An 18,932-nucleotide genomic window follows, 5' to 3' on the forward strand; every position below is an offset into this window, starting at 1 on the left:
TCTGAGGAGGCAGTATTTGAGCAGGAACCTGCATGAAGTGAGGGAATCAGCCAAATGACATCTGGAGGACGTATATTCTAGGCATTGTTTATAATACCACAGATTGGAGGCCACCCAAATGTCTGTCAAATACTGAGTAACCACAGTCTGCAAAATAATGAGAGAGCTATATGTACAGAATGAAAAGATAAGATAAAATGAAAAAAATGTTACAAACACTGTATAATGATGCCATTTTTAAAAAAGTATCCTGAGCAAATATATTTATCACAGGGAAGACATCTAGGGAAATACACAAAAGTGTCAAAAAAAAAACCCCCCAAACCTGTTAAGAGTTGTTGTATGGATTGAATGAGAGAACAGGTCGAAGTGCTGAGGTGCCAACTAAAGAGAGCCTAACCAGAGACTAAGGAAGGTCTTAGTACTATCTCTGAAACAGGATGGGGCACACAAGTCCTGAAGACCCATACCTTTGCTTTTTTTTTTTTTTAAAATCCGGGGAAAGCGTGACTGCAGTCCCCCACTACCACAAATTATGCAGTGGAGTTTCCCACGTCTGGGGAAATCACAGGGGTCGGCACAACCGGAGTGCAATAGATAAGCCTTGCCCTGGGACAACCACCTTCGTGATCATGGTACCTCCCCTGCCAGGTAAGTACACCCTTGCCTTTTCTGATGTACTGGGAACTCTCCTCTCAGGTCGCTGATGTCTGAGCCCTTCTTCCCTCTCCTTGCTTCCCCACATCCCTATCCCCCTCCTCTCATTTTGCTCTTGAGAATGGAGCCTGTGCTTCTGTTTTCTTAGCCCAGTTACTCCGTCTGGACTGGTCTTCCTTCTCTCAGACAAGCAACCTTGTGCTGGGGCTGCGTCTGTGCTGAGGGGCCGATAAGGAAGAGGGCTTCCAGGACCCTCTGATTTAGTGGAGGCTCATTTCTAAGGGCAGAATAAAAAGGCTTCATCCATGGTTACCAGCTTCAGAATCTGAGCCAGGAGCTCAGTTTGGGGGATGGGGTTGCTCACACACACTCCTGCCAGTGTTGACCAAACCACCTGCGTGGCCATCAGGGTTTCTGTCGTCGTTGTTTTGTTTTGTTTTGTTTCTTTTATTTATTTATTTGACAGACAGCAAGAGAGGAAACAAAAGCAGGGGCAGTGGGAGAGGGAGAAGCAGGCTTCCTGCTGAGCAGGGAGCCTGATGATGTGGGACTCGATCCTGGGACTCAATCCTGGGACTCGATCCTGGGACTCAATCCTGGGACTCCAGGATCATGACCTGAGCCGAAGGCATCACTTAACGACTAAGCCACCCAGGCGCTCCACCATCAAGGTTTCTGAAGTAGTTAAGCCTTAAGTGTTTGGTGCCCACCCTTACTTCCACCTACCACTACCAAACTCCGCTGACTTCCCCGGGCCCTCCGTATGCTTGTCAGCTAATTCTGTACAAGAGCACAGAAAAATGGCCAGGATAAAATAAATACTCAAAAAAACGTTCTATGGCCTTACACAGTTTCTAACAATTTTTCTGTTGATTATTTTGGATTTCTAGGTAAATAATCATATAATTAATAATTCTTCTAGTATTTATGACCTATTTTGTTGTATTGTCTAATTGTATTAAGTAGCACTTCCAGAACAACATTAGATCATAGGAGAAGTGCTCAGTGGACAGTTAGCTCAGTCGGTTAGAGCATGGTGCTAATAATAGGAGAGGTGGTGAGTAGCCTTGTCTTGCTCCTGACTTTAATGGGAATATTAAGAGTAATACTGCTGGGGGCGTCTGGCTGTCTCAGTCAGTAGAGCATGCAACCCTTGATCCAGAGCTGTGAGTTCAAGTACCATGCTGGGTGTAGAGCTTACCTTAAATAAATAAATAAATACATACATACATATCAAAAAAAGTAATACTGGTTGATTAATGTATACATGTGTGTGAGTACACATGCACAGATTTCTACCTGTGTTATGTTAAAGAAGTATACTTTTCCTTTTATCAGACTATTCGTGAAGAATGAATATTAAATGATATCAAATTTTTAGCATTTCTCTTAATTATTCTGCTTTTTCCACTTTTGATATATCTACATTGTGAATTGGATTAATGGATTTCCTTATACCACTCTATCCTTCCTGAAATAAATAAATGTGTTTAGTCATTTTCAAAATATCCTGCAAAGTTATGTTCATATATTTCTTTAGGCATTTTGCATCTGTATTTATAAATAGGACTGGTCCCTAGTTTTTCTATTGTACAATCTTTGTAAGATTTTGGCTTCACGAAACACTGGGCTGTTTACTTCTTTCTCTATGTTTTGGAATAGCTTTAATAGTAAGAATGATTGATTTCCTGAAAGTTTGAAAGAAGTTGTTAATGAACGTATCTAGGTTCTGCTTTTTTTTTTGGAGGTGTATAGCTTTTGACAGCTTTTGCCCGTGATTATTTATGTTTAGATTTTCTCCTTTCTTTGAGTCCATATTGATAATTTATATTTCCTGACTATTACCCATTTCGTTCAGATTTTATATTTTATTTTTTATTTTTATTCTTTAAAGATTTTATTTATTCATTTGAGACAGAGAGAGAGAGAGCGCATATGAGCAGGGGGAGAGGGGGAGGGAGAAGCAGACTCCCCACTGAGCTGGGAGCCCAGGGCTTCATCCCAGGACCTGGAGATCATGACCTGAGCCATAGGCAGAAGCTCAACCATCTGAGCCACCCAGACACCCCTCACTCAGATTTTAAATTACATTAGCATAGGATCGGACAAATGCTGACTGAATCCTCCTCTCCCTTGTATTTCTCATCATTTCTTCTGTACCCATCTGTAAACCCGTTCTCATTCCTAATTTGTGCATTTCTGTTTTGTCTGTCTTTTTTATTATGTTAGCTGGTGGCTTATCAGTTTTGTTGTTTGCTTCCTCCCAACCCAAAGAACTCTAGATCTTAGATTTATTCATCAGTTATGTCGTTTTTCTGATTTTGAAATCGTTCACTCTGCTTGTGTCTTTGTTAACTCCTTTCACTTTCTTTGCATTTCGCTTTGTGCTGTGGCTTTTTTTTTCCCCTTCTAATTTCCTGTGTTGTCTGCTTTCTTAATGAACTTTTCTTTTTTCTTATTTAGTAACAGAAGTGTTTAAGGCCATCCATTTTCTTGTGAATACAACTCTGGCAGCATTTAGTAAATAGTTTCACTGAGTTATTTTTAAAATAGTCTATAATTCAGTTTTTAACATTTTGTGTTGAAGTATCATATACATACAGAAAGGCAAACATACCGACATATGTAAAGTTTAGTGAATATTCACAAATTCAACACCCAGGTTAAGAAACAGAATATTACCAGTACCCAGGACCACTACATAATTTACAGGGCCCGGTGAGAAATGGAAATGTAATGTTCACATTTATTAAGAACTGTAAGATGTGTGACAGCAGAACATTAAAGCCACTGTGGGATCTTTCTTTCTTTTTTTTTTTTTAAAGATTTTATTTATTCGTCAGAGAGAGAGAGAGCGCAAGCAGGGGGAGTGGGAGAGGGAGAAGCAGGCTTCCCGCTGAGCAAGGAGCCCGATGCGGGACTAGATCCCAGGACCCTGCGATCATGACCGGAGCCAAAGGCAGCACCTTAACTGACTGAGCCACCCAGGCGTCCCTCACCTTGGGATCTTTCTAAATGCAGGGTCCTGTGCTCACACTCACGAAGCTGGCCCTGCCAGCATGCGTCTGGGCTCTCCACCCATCCCTGACCCACCTCCCTGCCAAGGGTGTCCACTCTTCTGACTTCAGGCAGCAAGAATAGCTTTGCCTGTACTCTTCTGCGTCCAGCTCCTACTGCTCAGCATTATCTTTGTGAGGATCATCCATATTTTCACATGTAGTTGAAGTCCATACATTTTCACTGCTATATGGTTAAAACGAGTCTGTAATTCAGTTTTGATCTATCACTGATTGAAGAATTGTTTAGGAGAACTTGAAAACTTTTCCTAGTTTGAGTACATCAGGCTGACTAAGGACCAACTGCCTAGTTTCAGGCTCTTGTTCTTCTAAATGAGTGGGTCCTTACTCACAGAACATACTGTATGAGTAAGAGGGGCACCTGGGTGGCTTAGTCAGTTAAACATCCGACTCCTGATTTCGGCTCAGGTCATGATCTCAGGGTCCTAGGATGGAGCCCCTTATCAGACTTCATGCTCAGTCTGCTTGAGATTCTCTCCCTCTCCCTATATTCCTCTCCCTGCTCATACTCTTGCTCTCTCAAAATTAATTAATTAATTAATTTAAAAAACATATAGTATGAGTAAGAAACAGTCAGCTTTATTCCTTCCTCACGTTCTTCTGATACACAATGAAGAAGAAAGAAGAAGTTAACCAAAGTTCAAGGCAACAGCTTTTTTAACCTGTCCAGGCAGAGGTTTTTTTTTTTTTAATTTCGCCAGAGTAGTAGCACACACGGATTGTAGACAAAGGGACTGAGGTCGTGTTGTCAGCCTGTGAGTTGCCAAGGAAACTGGAAAGAAATTTGGTCCTTCTTTGTCAGGTCAGGGAAAGCACCGTGCTTCTCTCACGGATCCAGACAGTAAGGCCGTGTGCATGGCCATTACCTCAGGCTATCCTGGAGCAGTGAGCACTGGGCCCTTTCTGTATATGGGGGCAACTGGCTACAGTTCTGACATTGAGAATGGCTGGATATTCAGGGATGAGACCAGATAAGTAGTCCACTAGTCCTTAAAAGATGTATCGCTAGGGGCACCTGGGGGGCGCAGGCAGCTAAACATCCAGCTCTTGGTTTCAGCTCAGGTCGTGATCTCAGGGTCGTGAGATGGAGCCCTGGGTCGGGCTCTGCACTGAGCAGGGAGTCTTCTTAAGACTCTGTCTCATTCCTCCTCTGGCTCTCCCCCTTCCCGCTCTCTCTCTCTTTCTCAAATAAATAAATAAAAATGTATTGCTAAAAGCCAGTCACACTTTTACATTTTAAACCTAATGTTGAAGGCTAAATTCAAACTATTTTACTATAATCAACTTGCACCAGCCAACCTTATATTTAATGAAGGCCTATAGCTCAAATTTGGTGACCATAGACAATCTTTTTAACAAAGTGCTATAGGTAGAGGTGGAAGGCCTATCGTTGAGATTCTTTCTTGAAAGCGAACAATTTTATTTATTTTTAGATAATAAAAAGCTCGTAATACAAAATTCAAAAGGCACAGAAAGGTATATGGTCAAAGGTGAACCTCCCTTTCACCCCCAGCTTCTAGCCTGTTCCTCAGGGGCAACCAACATTATTGTTTTCTTGTATCTCCTTTCAGAAATGGCCTATGCAAATATACGTAATCTTTTAAATATTTGTATAAGAACTTGTAGCATATTATGCATACTGTTCTGCACCTTGCTTTTTCACTTACCGTTTCTTGGATGTTGTTTCATGTAAATACATATAGAACTAGTCTGCTCGTTCTTTTTTTTTTTAAGTTTATTATTATTTTTTTAGTAATCTCTACACCCCACATGGGGCTCGAACTCATGACCCCGAGATCAAGAGTCACTCGTTCCACTGAGCTAGCCAGGTGCCCCCCCCATTCTTTTTAAAGCCTGCATAGTATTCCATTGTCTAGATGAAGCATAATTTTTTTTTAAAAAGTTTCTTTTAACAACTTTATTGAAGTAAATTTACATACCATAACAGTCATCTATTGAAAGTATACAATTCAAAAAAAAAAAAAAAGAAAAGAAAGTATACAATTCAATGATTTTTAGTGAATTTATAGTTATGTGACCCTCATCACAATCCAGTTTTAGAACATTTCTATCACCCCAAAAAGTTTCCTTATGCCTATAATTTATCTTTTAATCATTTAATTAAACTTTGTTTTTCCTTCTCAGTAATTCATTTTAACATTTACTGGGGTCATGATCTTTTGTTTTACAACACTGGAGAGGATTTGGAATGGTGACGATGTGTTAGGAGAGCATTCCAAACCTTATATAGTATTGCTCCTCTTTTATTTTTTTTATTTTTTATTTTTTTAGATTTTATTTATTTGACAGAGAGAGACACAGTGAGAGAGGGAACACAAGCAGGGGGAGTGGGAGAGGGCACCCCAGGAAATAGAAGTTTTGTTTGCACTGTATATTCTAGTGTAATATTTTCCATTCTGGGGCATGAGCTATGGACAGCCTTACATCTGAAGCAAGGGAGTACCGAGTAGAACGGAGGAAAGATGCAGATACCACAGCCACAGACCATCTGGTGATACTTTCACACTCTGGACCACGTGATGACAGTGCTACGGCCTATTCTCCTGCAGGTAAGTATCCTCCTGCCGCCATCTTCCATTGCACGTATGTATGCTGACTGTGGGCTATGAGTGGAACAAGACACACACACGCTCTGATCTGCCCTGGTGACAATCAGCTAGATGCAGGGGACCCGCCCAAGACAGTGTGTTAGTAAACACCTGACCTCTGTGCACTTCTCTCAGGGTGGTCTGTAGCCACTATAACTTAGCTACTGGTTATCATGACCGGCCACCTTCTGGAGGGAGTGATGCTTGCCCGTTGTCTCCAACCCATCTATTGTTCTTTTTTTTTTTTAAAGACTTTATTTATTTATTTTATCAGAGAGAGAGAGAGCACGAGCAGGGGGAGGGGCAGAGGGAGAAGCAGGCTCCCCGCTGAGCAGGGAGCCCGACGCAGGACTCGATTCCGGGACCCTGGGATCATGACCGGAGCCGAAGGCAGATGCTTAACTGACTGAGCCACCCAGGCGCCACCAACCCATCTATTGTTCTTGAGACTACTCATTTTGGGTGCACCTGGCTGGCTTAGTTGGAAGAGCTTACGACTCTTTTTTTTTTTTTTTTAAAGATTTTATTTATTTATTTATTTGAGAGAAAGAGAGAGAGAAACAGCATGAGAGGGGAGAGGGTCAGAGGGAGAAGCAGGCTCCCCGCTCAGCCGGGAGCCCGATGTGGGACTCGATCCCAGGACTCCAGGACCATGACCTGAGCCGAAGGCAGTCGCTTAACCAACTGAGCCACCCAGGCGCCCAGAGCTTACGACTCTTGATCTCACAGTTGTGAGTTCGAGCCCCATGTTGGGTGTAGAGATTACTTAAAAATAAATACACTTAAAAAAAAAGATTACTCATTTTTGGTGAAGAAAGAGTGAAAGCAAGCAGCTCACTGGCAAAGCCGCTTTGTTCAGGATCTCCTATATCTCACTCTCCAAATTCACAGCGGCCTTGAATGAAAAGGAGAATTGCTACTCTTTAAAAGAGAGGAGCATGGGGCACCTGGGTGACTCAGTCGTTAAGCGTCTGCCTTCGGCTCGGGTCAGGATCCCAGGGTCCTGGGATAGAGCCCTGCATCGGGCTCCCTGCTCTGCGGGAAGCCTGCTTCTCCCTTTCCCACTCCCCCTGCTTGTGTTCCCTCTCTCACTGTGTCTCTCTCTGTCAAATAAATAAAACCTTAAAAAAAAAAAAAAAAGATCCTTAATTTAATCACATCTGAAAAATCCCTTTCACCATAAAAAAAATAACACAGATTCTGAGGATTAAGACATGGATATATTTGGGGGCCATTAGTTAGCCTACCAATACCTGTGACCAGTCCACCCCAGGACCTCCTGCTCAGAAGCATCCCACTCAATGCTGAGGCTTGGAGGAGCCTAATAGAGCAAGACTCTCCCATAATTTATCTAAGTAGCTCTCCATTAAGCTGTTTTCAAATTTTTCCTGTTATGAGCAATGTTGCTTTGAGTATTCTTGACATCACTTCTCCATATGTGAGTATATCCGTAGGATACATTATTAGGAGTAGAATTGCTGGGTCAAAGAATATGGGCACTTTAACCTATTTCCCTATATTCTTGCTGACAACAGATCAACTTTTTAATATATATATTTACCAACTTGATAGGTGAAAAATGGGGTCTCAGTATAGCTTTTTCTTTATTTTAAAATAATTTATTTTTTTAAAAAGATTTTATTTATTTGACAGAGACACAGCGAGAGAAGGAACACAAGCAGGGGGAGTGGGTGAGGGAGAAGCAGGCTTCCCACCGAGCAGGGAGCCCGATGCGGGGCTCGATCCCAGGACCCTGGGATCATGACCTGAGCCGAAGGCAGATGCTTAACAACTGAGCCCCCAGGTGCCCCTGAAGTAATTTAGGCATATTTTTAACACTAGGTTTCGTTCAATAGCAAGAGCGTCCCTTGCAATTCTGCTGGATAACCATAGTCACAGTTTAGCAAGTCTGGGGACCAGGAGAGGTGACCAAGACAGAGTTAATCCTCAGGAACAAGGCCAGAGCCCACTTATTAGACTTGGATCCAAGCTCAGGGCAGCAAAGGGCATTTATCCCAATAGTTGCTGTCCAAGAACATGGAATAGGAGCTGTTGGCATCCTGTTGCCTCCAGTCATGGTAGACACTGGGGCCCTGGGCTGAGCTCTGTCTTTGGGTGAGCAAGTGACTCTGGAGATGGAGGACAGCGGCCCTATAGACCTTCCCCTGAGACTGTAAGGTAATACGGAATGCCAAATACTACCAGCAACCTGCCCATCCATTAGGACTGGCCTTAGCAGTGTTGAAGGTTGCTAGGAAGAAATGACTGGGGTTGGGACTCCTCAGCTCTGGCAGAGATTTGCCCTGTCAGTGAGCGTGTGAGAGTGATATTCAGTCCTCAGCACGTCCAAGTCACAAAGATCGCCATGGGCATCTCAGGACTGAATCTGAGATGCCCTCGGAAATATTTCCTTAGTCAATATGATTATAAAGCCAAAAGTGGCTGTCAGATTGGGCAAGGAGACAAAGCTAGTCTCCCAGGTCTGATGTGGGCATGTCCTCCTTAGTATCACCCCAGCAACCTGAGGAGGCGTTCAGGGTCCTTCTCTTCCCATCACTCAAACTGTTTTCTCCCAGCATGAAATAACTTCCTTCCTGGTAGAGAAGAGACTACCTCCCCCCACCCCACTCTGGCCCAGGCACAGCTGGTTGATTTGTTCCAGAAGGAAGTGGTGAAGCAAGCAACGTATGGTTGGGGATTGCTCCCTGAACCCACATAGCACCTCCTGCTGGTGACTGACCCCAAGGCTTACCGTGGAGGCTTTCATTCATTAACTAGTTCCTTTCTTTTTGACTTCGAAGTTTCAGGAGCTTCGCTATTATAGGGAAGATCACTTTTGCAGGAAAAAAAATGGTCCAGTTTTCTACTTTTCCTGATTTTCTTTTGAAAGGAACATTAAGCAATTTCAGGATGTTAGGAAAGCCCTAAGATCATGGAGAGGCGGCTTGCCTGATCAACTTTATCTGGGTAGGGGCACCTGGGTGGCTCAGTCCTTAAGCGTCTGCCTTTGGCTGGGGTCGTGATCCCAGGGTCCTGGGATCGAGCCCCGCATTGGGCTCCCTGCTCCGCGGGAAGCCTGCTTCTCCCTCTCCCACTCCCCCTGCTTGTGTGCTCTCTCTCTGTCAAAATAAATAAATAAAATCTTAAAAAAAAAACCAAACACAACTTTATCTGAGTAAAAGATCTGGTGAGTGTTAAGAGTTGCTCCCAGGGCCCTCATTGCCTCAAAAGCCCGCCACTGGCTTGGAGAAAGTTTCCCACTGAAAAAGATAAGACAACCCCCTCACAGCAGCAGAGATTTTACCCCTTTGCTTTTTCCATAGAAATTGCAGAATTTGTCTGGAGGCCACTGGGACTGAGTCAGTAACTGAGATTAGAGCTGTTTTCCACAGCCCTTTCTTAGGCAGGTGGGGCTTTGGGACAGATTAGCGAAGGTGTTGTGGAGAGCTTGTGGCTGCCTCCCGTGGGCCCACGGGAACCCTGAGGAGGTGAGGCAGACCAGGGAGACATTTGCGACTGACATTAGAGCAGGAGTCCCACCGTCCTTCACTTCAATGCAGAAAAGTAACAAGAAAAAGCTTTTGCTGGATAATTTTCATTTTAACTATTCACGCAATTTTCCCGGATCTTGAGCATTCTTTGCTCGCAGTGTGACCTTCTGCCCTTCAATTTTAGACATGCTTAGGAAGCAAAATGAAACCCCTGCATGGGGACTGGAGGATTCTCTGTACCTCTGGAGCCAGGTGAGTTTAGAGAGGGAGGCGGCAGCTGAAGTTCCCAGTTAAGCGAAGAGAGCCCGTGCTCTAAGAGGAGAAGCAGATAATGTATTTCCAAAACACGAGTCATACCTCTGTGTGACAGTGAAAAGAGAGGGGCTGAGAGAAGAGCTTCCCTCAGCCGGGCAGGCTACAGAATCTGTGGGACTCAGGGCAAAATGAAAGTGCGAGCCCCTTGGTCAAAAAACAGGAAAAAAATTCTGTTAAAGGTACATATAAAGCCAGACACAAAAGGACAAATAGCAGGCAGCTGGGTGGCTCAGTCGGTTAAGCGTCTGCCTTCGGCTCAGGTCATGATCTCTGGGTCCTGGAATCGAGCCCCGCATCGGGCTCACGTGCTCTCTCTTGCTCGCTCGCAAAAATAAATAAAATCTTAAAAAAAAAAAAAAAAAAGGACAAACAGTGATTTCACTTATATGGGGTCCTGAAAATAGTCAAATTCATAGAAAGTGAAAGTAGAAGGGTGGTTGCCAGGGGCTGGGAGGTTGGGGGATGGGAGGTATCGTTTAATGGGTAGAGTTTCAGTTTGGGAAGATGAAAAAATTCTGGAGATGGATAGTGGGAATGTTTGCACAACGATTTGAAGGTGCTTAATGACACTGAACTTTACACTCAAAAATGGTTAAAATGGTAAATTTTATGTTATATATATTTTACAACCCCCCCCCCCACATACACAGACAGGAATACATGAGTTTTTTCCTTCTTTCGAGGTCTCTCTCTCGACTTGTCTTGGTGTTATTTTATTTGCTATCTAATATTGTTCTAAGCAAAGAAAAATTAATCTCAAATTTTTAGCATGAATTTTGCCCTTTATATTGTGCAATGCTAGTTTTTTTTTAGGATTTTATTTATGTATTTGACAGAGAGAGCGAGGGGCGGGAGGGAGAGAGCACAAGCAGGGGGAGCGGCAGGCAGAGGGAGAGGGAGAAGCAGGCTCCCCGCAGAGCAGGGAGCCCGATGCGGGACTCGATCCCAGGACCCTGGGACCATGACCTGAGCTGAAGGCGAATGCTCAACCGACTGAGCCACACAGGTGCCCCAAGTGCAATGCTAGTTTTAAATTAAAATATCATAGTATTTAACTTGTATTTGAAATCACTGAAATTACACAATTCAAATTTTGTGGCTCCCAGAGTGTACCTCGCGCTGGCTAGAAGAGACAAATACAAGCCAGGCTCAGGAAAGGTGGAAGGAGGAAGCAAGGATGGCCCGGGCGCAGAGCCTATAGAAAGAGTCCGCCAGGGCCTGGGACTTCACAGATGCCTGAGGAGGGTACATCTTGGGCGTGACAGCTGCCGGGTCCCCCCTCCCACAGGCCTACCCCTCCGGCCCACAACAAACAGGCTGCTCCCAGATATCGTCAAAATTCAGAACTGGGAAGCACTCAGTAGGGTTGAGCTTCTCGGCTGCGGTCAGCGGCCCACCTCAAGCACTGTGGTGCTGTCAGCCGGGGGTGGGCATGGCCACCGCCTCGCCGGGCTCCACGGGGTGCATGCGCCCCACACCGACCTGCCAAAAGCAGAGGGCATGGTGGCAGGGGCGGGGTTGGGGAGAGAACGGGAGGTCAGGTAGGGGAGTGACAGAGAACCCATCCAGGGAGGCCGCAGAGGTTGGCACTGTGTCCCATTGCCCCATGAGACCTCACAGGACACGAACTCAAAGGTAAAACTATTAAGAATTCCAAGACTTGCAACCACAGTGCATTAAATCGCAAGTGCAGGGTCTTGTTCAACCGCACCGGTCACATGTCCATGAGCCAGCCATGTTCCTCAAGCAAAAGAGAAGACGGGATTTGGCTGGAGTCTTCTTTGTAAGATCTCCTCATCCTTAAGAAAGCCTAAATCTAGAAAGTGCTTACGGCAGAGGGGGCTGAGGCAGCCTTTCTCCACTTCCCTGGGCTCCCTTTCCTCGCTTGCCAACAGACTTCAGCTGTGCCCTGTCCTTTTCGCCCTCTCCCTCCCTGCTCACTGTTGGGATCTGCCAACTGTCGACTGGTCTACAGTCTTACCCGAGCTAGGAAATACTGGACCGAAGTTCCTAGAATCCATCCATTTCAGTGCTGAGTGCGTGGTTTCCCAAGTTACTTCCGTAGGCCCAGGGCTGCCATGCAGGACGGGCAGCACAGGAGACCCTCCAAAGCCGGTTGGCCCCTGCTGGCCTGGGGGTGTGGGGGCTGGGGCACAGGCCGCTGTCTGGCCCTCTGGGCAACTGCCACCTTTGGAGGGTTGAGGAAGCCAAGCCCTTCTCTGACTCTATTCCCTAAATTCTTACGACTGCAGACTGTGGGCAATATCCTTTCTCTTTGTAGTGGCCTCAAGTTGTGTCTGGGAGAGTGGGGGTTTTTCTTGGACTAAGTGTTGCCTTGAGCCTCGTCTGGATCACGTTGCAGAGTTATGCTCCATCCGGCTCCATTTGTAAAGCGTACTCTTGTTTCATCAAGTGTCTTCGGGGAATTTTCAACTTTGGAGGGCCCCTCTCTGCATCCCACACTGGGAAGAAACCGCGCACCGGCTTTCCTAGCAACTCTCTGCCCGTCAGCTGGTCTTCCCTTGGGCACCGGAGGTCCTGTTCCCGGGAAGGCAGGCAGGCAGGGGACACACCAGCAGCATCCCTCTGCCCTATTCTCTGGTGCCGGTAAGAAGGCATTTTCTCTTGAGCCAAGGGATAATCGGGCCAGCCTCCGAGCGGAGTCCAGCTCAGCCTCGTCCAGTCTACCTGGCAAAGGGGCTGGGCTGAGGGAGAAAGCCTGTGATCTGAGCAAAGGCAGCTGTCAGGGGAGCAGGGAGGCTGACAGCCTGGGTTTGGTCCTGGGAAGCACAGCAGGCCTGGGTGGGCCCCGCAGAGGAGCCCGCGGGCAGTGGCCACGACCGGCACTGGGAGGCCAGAGCACCACCCTGTGATTTTGCAGATCCTCTTCTTCCTCTGTCTTCCCATGCCAGCCCTTTCTGAGCCTTAGCAGGCCTCAGCTGGGAGTTCTTCTATGTGTGTTTAAATGTCTCAGTCAAGAGTGAAGACTGGATCTGTGTGTGACTAAGACCTTTTCTGATGTTAAGTATCTGTGAGGAGCTTTGAAGGGAAAGCAACCAGTCCCCTGCCCAACCCCCTTTTCAGATGACTAAGTCATGACCCTTTTTAACAAGACTTCAAAGAAACCTCATCAAAGATAACATTTATATTGAGTAAAACAGTACAACAGTTTTCCCCTTTCTACTGTAAAGCTTGAAATGAAACACGAGCGCCTCATTTCAGCTCTCTGGCAAACAAAGCATAGTGAACCACAGCGAAGGAGTGGTTATTGCAAGACAGACCTTCCCTCCCCCTCCCACCTTTTTTTTTTTTTCTTGGACCTTGGTGGACCCTAAGCTGAATTTCTGACATTAGGCATGGTTTTTCAAGGGCTCAGGTCATTAGGCAATCAGAAAACACCAGAGCACCAGAGCTCATCTCGATCATCTCTGCCACAAACTGTCATCCGAGAAGGCAGTCGCGGTGTGGTGGAATAGCTCGCGGGACGTGGGGCGCACAAAGTCTGGGTTTTGCCCTGTGTTTGCCCTGCCTCTGCACAGCCACAGGCCCCGGGTGAGACATTTAACTTCTTAGGAAGCTGTTTTCCCCTTGTATGAATGGGGATAATAAATCCCCTATATCTCACAAAACTGTTTTAAGTACGTAAAAATGTATGAAAAAATACTTATTCTGTGCTTGATAAACAATATACTCTCGATATACGTGTGCTGGGTTGTAATCATTGGTGGTGTTTTCTGCAACACTCCCCGCCCCCCATACCAATTTAATAAAACAAAGGTAAAGGTAACATTTTAAAAATTGCTGTATTCAAAATTAATAATAAACTTTAGGGTAAATAAGCTTTAAAACAAAAGTACATAAGCAAAAATAAATAATTTACACCGACCCACTAACCTAATTTTCAGAGTAAAGCCATTTTCAATTACAGCACTGTTATCCCGGGCTCCAGCCTGTGGTCAAACTTTGAGAGTTCATTATTTTTAAAAAACAGTAACAAAAAATTGAACGCTAAGTAAAATCTTTAACAAAACCAAAGCACTGGATTTAACTTTTTAATTTTAAATAACCAAACTTTGTCATTTTATACATAATCCAATGTCATGGATCCAATTCAATATAATTAGCATTTCAGCTTGAAGAGGTGGTATTTTAACAGGGATGGAAAACTATAATGAATAGTCTTCAAACCGTGAGGTACAAATAAAAACATACAAGTATACAGTAGAACAAAAACTGCAGACACTCTATTAACTTGGGGAAATATTCGAAGGCTTTACATCCTTTATTATCCATGATGGCTTTTGGAATTGATTGTTTGAAGTATAGAACCTTTGACGTTTTAGATACAGCCTTTATTTAATCTTTTCACAGTAAGTTAAAAATCCATCAAAAGACTCCACTTATCTTGCATGTAGACGCTAGGAGTTTGCAAACTGATAAAAGAGTAACGTGAAAATTAACTGTATTGCCCTAATTTCATACATCCTTGTACACAATGAATCCGTTTGGGAATCTATTCCAAGGGTTATATACACAAAAGTGTCAAGAATAAACTGTTCTCCACTCTTGCATAAAAATGTGTACAGTATGTCAGGAATGGAAACATTCTAATTTTCCTGGGCCCGGGCTCATGGATGTCTGCTGCCTGAAGATTTGCAAGGCTCCTTCTGATGTAGTGCCCCACTGTTTCGAGGATTAATCATCCAACCCTGGCGTTTCTCCTTGTTGGATCCTAGATGCTATTCTGATGGCTTCTTCCAGAGATGGCTGTTCTCCAAGCTGAAACAGGAACAAACACAAAGGCATACCAAAGAGAATACCAAAGAAATAGTATATGCCAGAAGTAAAATTTTTTTTAAGAGTTTTATTTATTTATTTGACAGAGAGAGAGAGAGAGAGAGAGCACAAGCACGGGGAGCTGCAGGCAGACAGAGAGGGAGAAGCAGGCTCCCCGCTGGGCAGAGAGCCGGATGTGGGGCTCGATCCCAGGACCCTGGAATCATGGCCTGAGCTGAAGGAGAGGCTTAACTGACTGAGCCACCCAGGTGCCCCCCAGAAGTAAAATTTCTCTCTGTAATTCTGACAGCTGGACTTAAGATACTACCGCTGATCCAATCATAAATGCATAAAAAAAATCCTTGCAGGAGTATAATATAGTTTCTTTCTTTAGGATTTTGATAAACCTTCACTCGGGCAACAGACAAAAGATGTTCATCTTTTCCAATGGAGGCACTGAGAGAGCGTCCTGAGCCATTAGCTTCCATGCCCATAAACTAAATTAAAACCAATGGTTGGCATTTTCCTAAATGTGTTTCTCTTTTCCAAGTAAATACATGAAAAACAACTCTTCCCAAGGAAAAATAATCTGCACCTAGCATTCTAGACTCTCTGCTTCAATCCAGTGACTTCCCTGAGAATAGTCTTTTCTGTCTTCTGATGTTCCCCCAACATAAAACACAGCTGTGCAGGGATTCTCAGGGGACTAACTTAGGGTCTCTGTTTACACTAGGTTCATTTGCAAGGAGTAGCTCTTAAGTGCTTTCTAGAATCCTACCTAATGAGACTTATTTTGAAAGTAAAGATGGCTGGCTGGGGGCATGCTGGGATGTTTACCAGAAGCTTTTCTTTTTCTTGCTATAAATTCCCCTAGGGGGACGTGGGTGACTCGGTCCTCAAGGGTCTGCCTTCGGCTCAGGTCATGATCCCAGGGTCCTGGGATCGAGCCCTGCGTCGGGCTCCCTGCTTGGCGGGAAGCCTGCTTCTCCCTCTCCCACTCCCCCTGCTTGTGTTCCCTCTCTCACTGTGTCTCTCTCTGTCAAATAAATAAATAAAATCTTTAAATAAATAAATAAATAAATAAATAAATTCCCCTAAAACAAGCAAAGACAATACAGAACAAAGTGCCAGTCTCTTTGAGTCCCCCGCAAACAGCAGTTTCCTTCAAGGAGCTAAGTGCCATAGATTATTCTGTGCCTGGCCTCCCGTGAAGGTTATGAATAAAGGACAGCGCACAGGCCGAGAGCCGGGAAGCAGTCCGGCCGTCACCGTGCTCACCTGAACTGCGATCTGGGTGCCGTTGGACGTGGCCACCAGGGTCAGAGGCCTGGTTTCCGTGGTTACCAAGTGGTGGCCGTGCTGCTGGTGCCCCATCTCTGATGAGGCAGTATGGAACGCGGCCAAGTCCTGAGCCACAATTGCAACCTGCAACAAGAAGTACACAGAAGGAAAGCTATGATTAAGTACATTGAACTCCATTTAATGCGAGGGACTGTCTTCGGATCTGAAAGGAAAAACTCCCTTTTGACCACAGACTTGTAGAAGCCTAGAGCTGGAGGAGAACTTACATATTGTCTATTCTAGACTCTTCTTCTTCTTTTTTTAAGATTTATCTATTTATTTTATATATAGAGTGTGAGCAGGGGGAGGAGCAGAGGGAGAGGGAGAGAATCTCCAGCAGACTCCCCGCTGAGCATGGAGCCCCACACAGGGCTCGATCCCACGACCCTGGGATCATGACATGAGCTGAAATCAAGAGTCGGACGTTCAACCGGACTGAGCCATGCAGGTGGCCCAGGACTCTTCTTTTTTACTTGAAGAAGTTGAGGCTCAGAAAGAAGGGACTTATCCAAGCTTAGTGAACCAATGACATAGGTTAGAGGACACCGACCAAGGGGATCTGCTGCACCAGGCCCCACTAGCCAGGGGAGACGGGACTGTGCCTATAGGTTCTATTACTCTAAGTGGCTGCTTGGAAGGTTACACACGGGGACTAACTCATATCTCAACGGCCTATTTACTCCTGAGTGGGGATAAATGGTAGGTAATATACTATTTTCTCCTATTTACCTGTTGCATTTAAAATTAGATTTCCATTTCAGTAGGAAAACTGAAAGGGCTGGGGATTGACTGGAGGGGGTCACAAAGGAACTTTCCAGGGTGACAGAAATGTTCTATATCTTGTTTGGGATGGTGGTTATATGGGTGTACATATTTAACAACTCACTGAATTGTAAGTTTAAGATCTGTACGTTTCATTGTATGTAAATTTTACCTCAATTAAGAAAAAACAGATTGTGAGCTGATATGAAAAACTGCGTTAGTGGTCAGACAAATGATAATAAAAACAGAATTCAACTTTTGCTTGTGAATTATGCAAATATAAAAAAAATCCTCAATACTAGCAAGAAGAGTACAGAAAAACAAGGAAGCTTTTAGATCCACGGCATAATTGTTAAAACTTTTTGGATAACAATTTGGCAGTATGTAGCAAACATCTTAAAATACTTTATACCGTTAATTCAATAATTCCATGTCTAGAATTTGTTCCTATGAATATAATCAGAAGGGACGCCTGGGTGGCTCAGTCGGTTAAGCGTCTGCCTTCGGCTCAGGTCATGATCCCAGGGTCCTGGGATCGAGTCCCGCATCGGGCTCCCTGCTCCGTGGGGAGCCTGCTTCTCCCTCTGCCTCTGCCTCTCTCTCTCTCATGAATAAATAAATAAAATCTTTTAAAAAAAAAAAAAAAATGAATATAATCAGAAGCTTGTACAACAATTTATGTATGTGGAATGAGTAAGTTCCATTTGATGGATTACTTTACAAATGATAAAAATCCTTTTATAAGAACACTTAACTGGTATGAGAAAGTGCTCAGAATATAGTGTTAGATGATAAGCACAAAATTATAATCCTAACTCTATACACACCACACATACATACACACACACAAAGTAAGTAGTCCTAAATGTTGAGACTAGTTATTTTAACATCAAAAGAGTATAGCAGGTTTTTTAAAAAGATGTTATTTTTAAGTAATCTCTAAACCCAATGTGGGGCTCGAAATCACAACCTTGAGATTAAGAGTCACTGACTGAACCTGTCAGGCGCCCCGATTATAGCAGATTTTTTGTTTGAGTCTCTATTTTTAATTCTTTTGGATATATCGCTACAAGCGGAATTATACGATCATATGTAATTCTGTGTTCAACTTCTTTTAAGTAGGCTCTATGCCCAACATGGGGCTTGAACTCATGACCCCAAGATCAAGAGTCACACACTCTACCAACTGAGCCAGCCAGGCGCCCCGCTATGTTCAACTTTTTTTGTTAAAGATTTTATTTATTTATTTTAGAGAGAGATAGAAAGTGCGAGCAGGGGGAGGGGCAGAGGGAGAGAGAGAATTCCAAGCAGACTCTACGCCCAGCACAGAGCCCGACGTGGGGCTCAATCTCACAATCCTGAGATCACAACCTGAACCAAAACCAAGAGTCAGACACTTAACCAACTGAGCCATTCAGGTGCCCCTATGTTCAACTTTTTGAGGAACTGCTATACTGTTTTCCACAGTACTTGCACCATTTTCCATTCCAATGAGCAATGCACCAGAGTTCCAATTTTTCTGCATCCTCAGCAACACTTGTTACTGTCTGTCTTTTGGCTAATAGCCTAACCTCATGGGGGTGAAGTGGTATGTCAGTGTGGTTTTGATTTGTATCTCCCTGATGACTAATAATGTTGAACATCTTTTCACGTGCTATCTGGCCATCTCTAAATCTTGTTGGAGAAATGTCTATTCAAGTCCTTTGTTCTTGCTCAAATTGGGTTGCTTGGTTTTTTTGTTGCTGAGTTATAGGAAGTTTTTATCTATTCTAAGTATTCATCCCTTATCACATATATAATTTGCAAATATTTCCTCTCATTATGTAGATTGTCTTTTCACTCTCCTGGTCCTGGCCTTTGAGGCACAAAGTTTTTAATTTAATTTTTTATTTTATTTTGTTTTT

General features: G+C 44.2%; 1 protein-coding gene and 1 non-coding gene across 5 annotated transcripts in view; both read right to left on the minus strand.

The window, feature by feature from the left end:
- Positions 1 to 495: 495 nt before the first annotated feature.
- On the minus strand, positions 496 to 659 carry LOC116646602. The gene has a single exon (XR_004302151.1). It is a non-coding gene; the product is annotated as a U1 spliceosomal RNA (small nuclear RNA).
- A 13,130-nt stretch (positions 660 to 13,789) lies between these two features.
- Positions 13,790 to 18,932, minus strand: part of ZNF143 (zinc finger protein 143) — a 65,822-nt gene continuing 60,679 nt past the window's right edge. For 2 of the 4 annotated variants that reach the window (XM_032427166.1, XM_032427164.1), the window contains exons 15-16: positions 16,204 to 16,350; positions 13,790 to 14,928 (exon numbers count right to left, since the gene is read on the minus strand). In XM_032427166.1, coding sequence (XP_032283057.1) covers positions 14,845 to 14,928; positions 16,204 to 16,350 — 231 coding nt within the window. In that variant the 3' untranslated portion in view covers positions 13,790 to 14,844. The remainder of the gene's footprint in view (positions 14,929 to 16,203; positions 16,351 to 18,932) is intronic. The other 2 variants (XM_032427167.1, XM_032427165.1) reach the window with 2 other exon arrangements.

The sequence above is a fragment of the Phoca vitulina genome, unplaced genomic scaffold (genome assembly GCF_004348235.1).
Source record: "Phoca vitulina isolate PV1807 unplaced genomic scaffold, GSC_HSeal_1.0 scaffold36, whole genome shotgun sequence".
NCBI classification, from domain to species: Eukaryota; Metazoa; Chordata; class Mammalia; order Carnivora; family Phocidae; genus Phoca; species Phoca vitulina.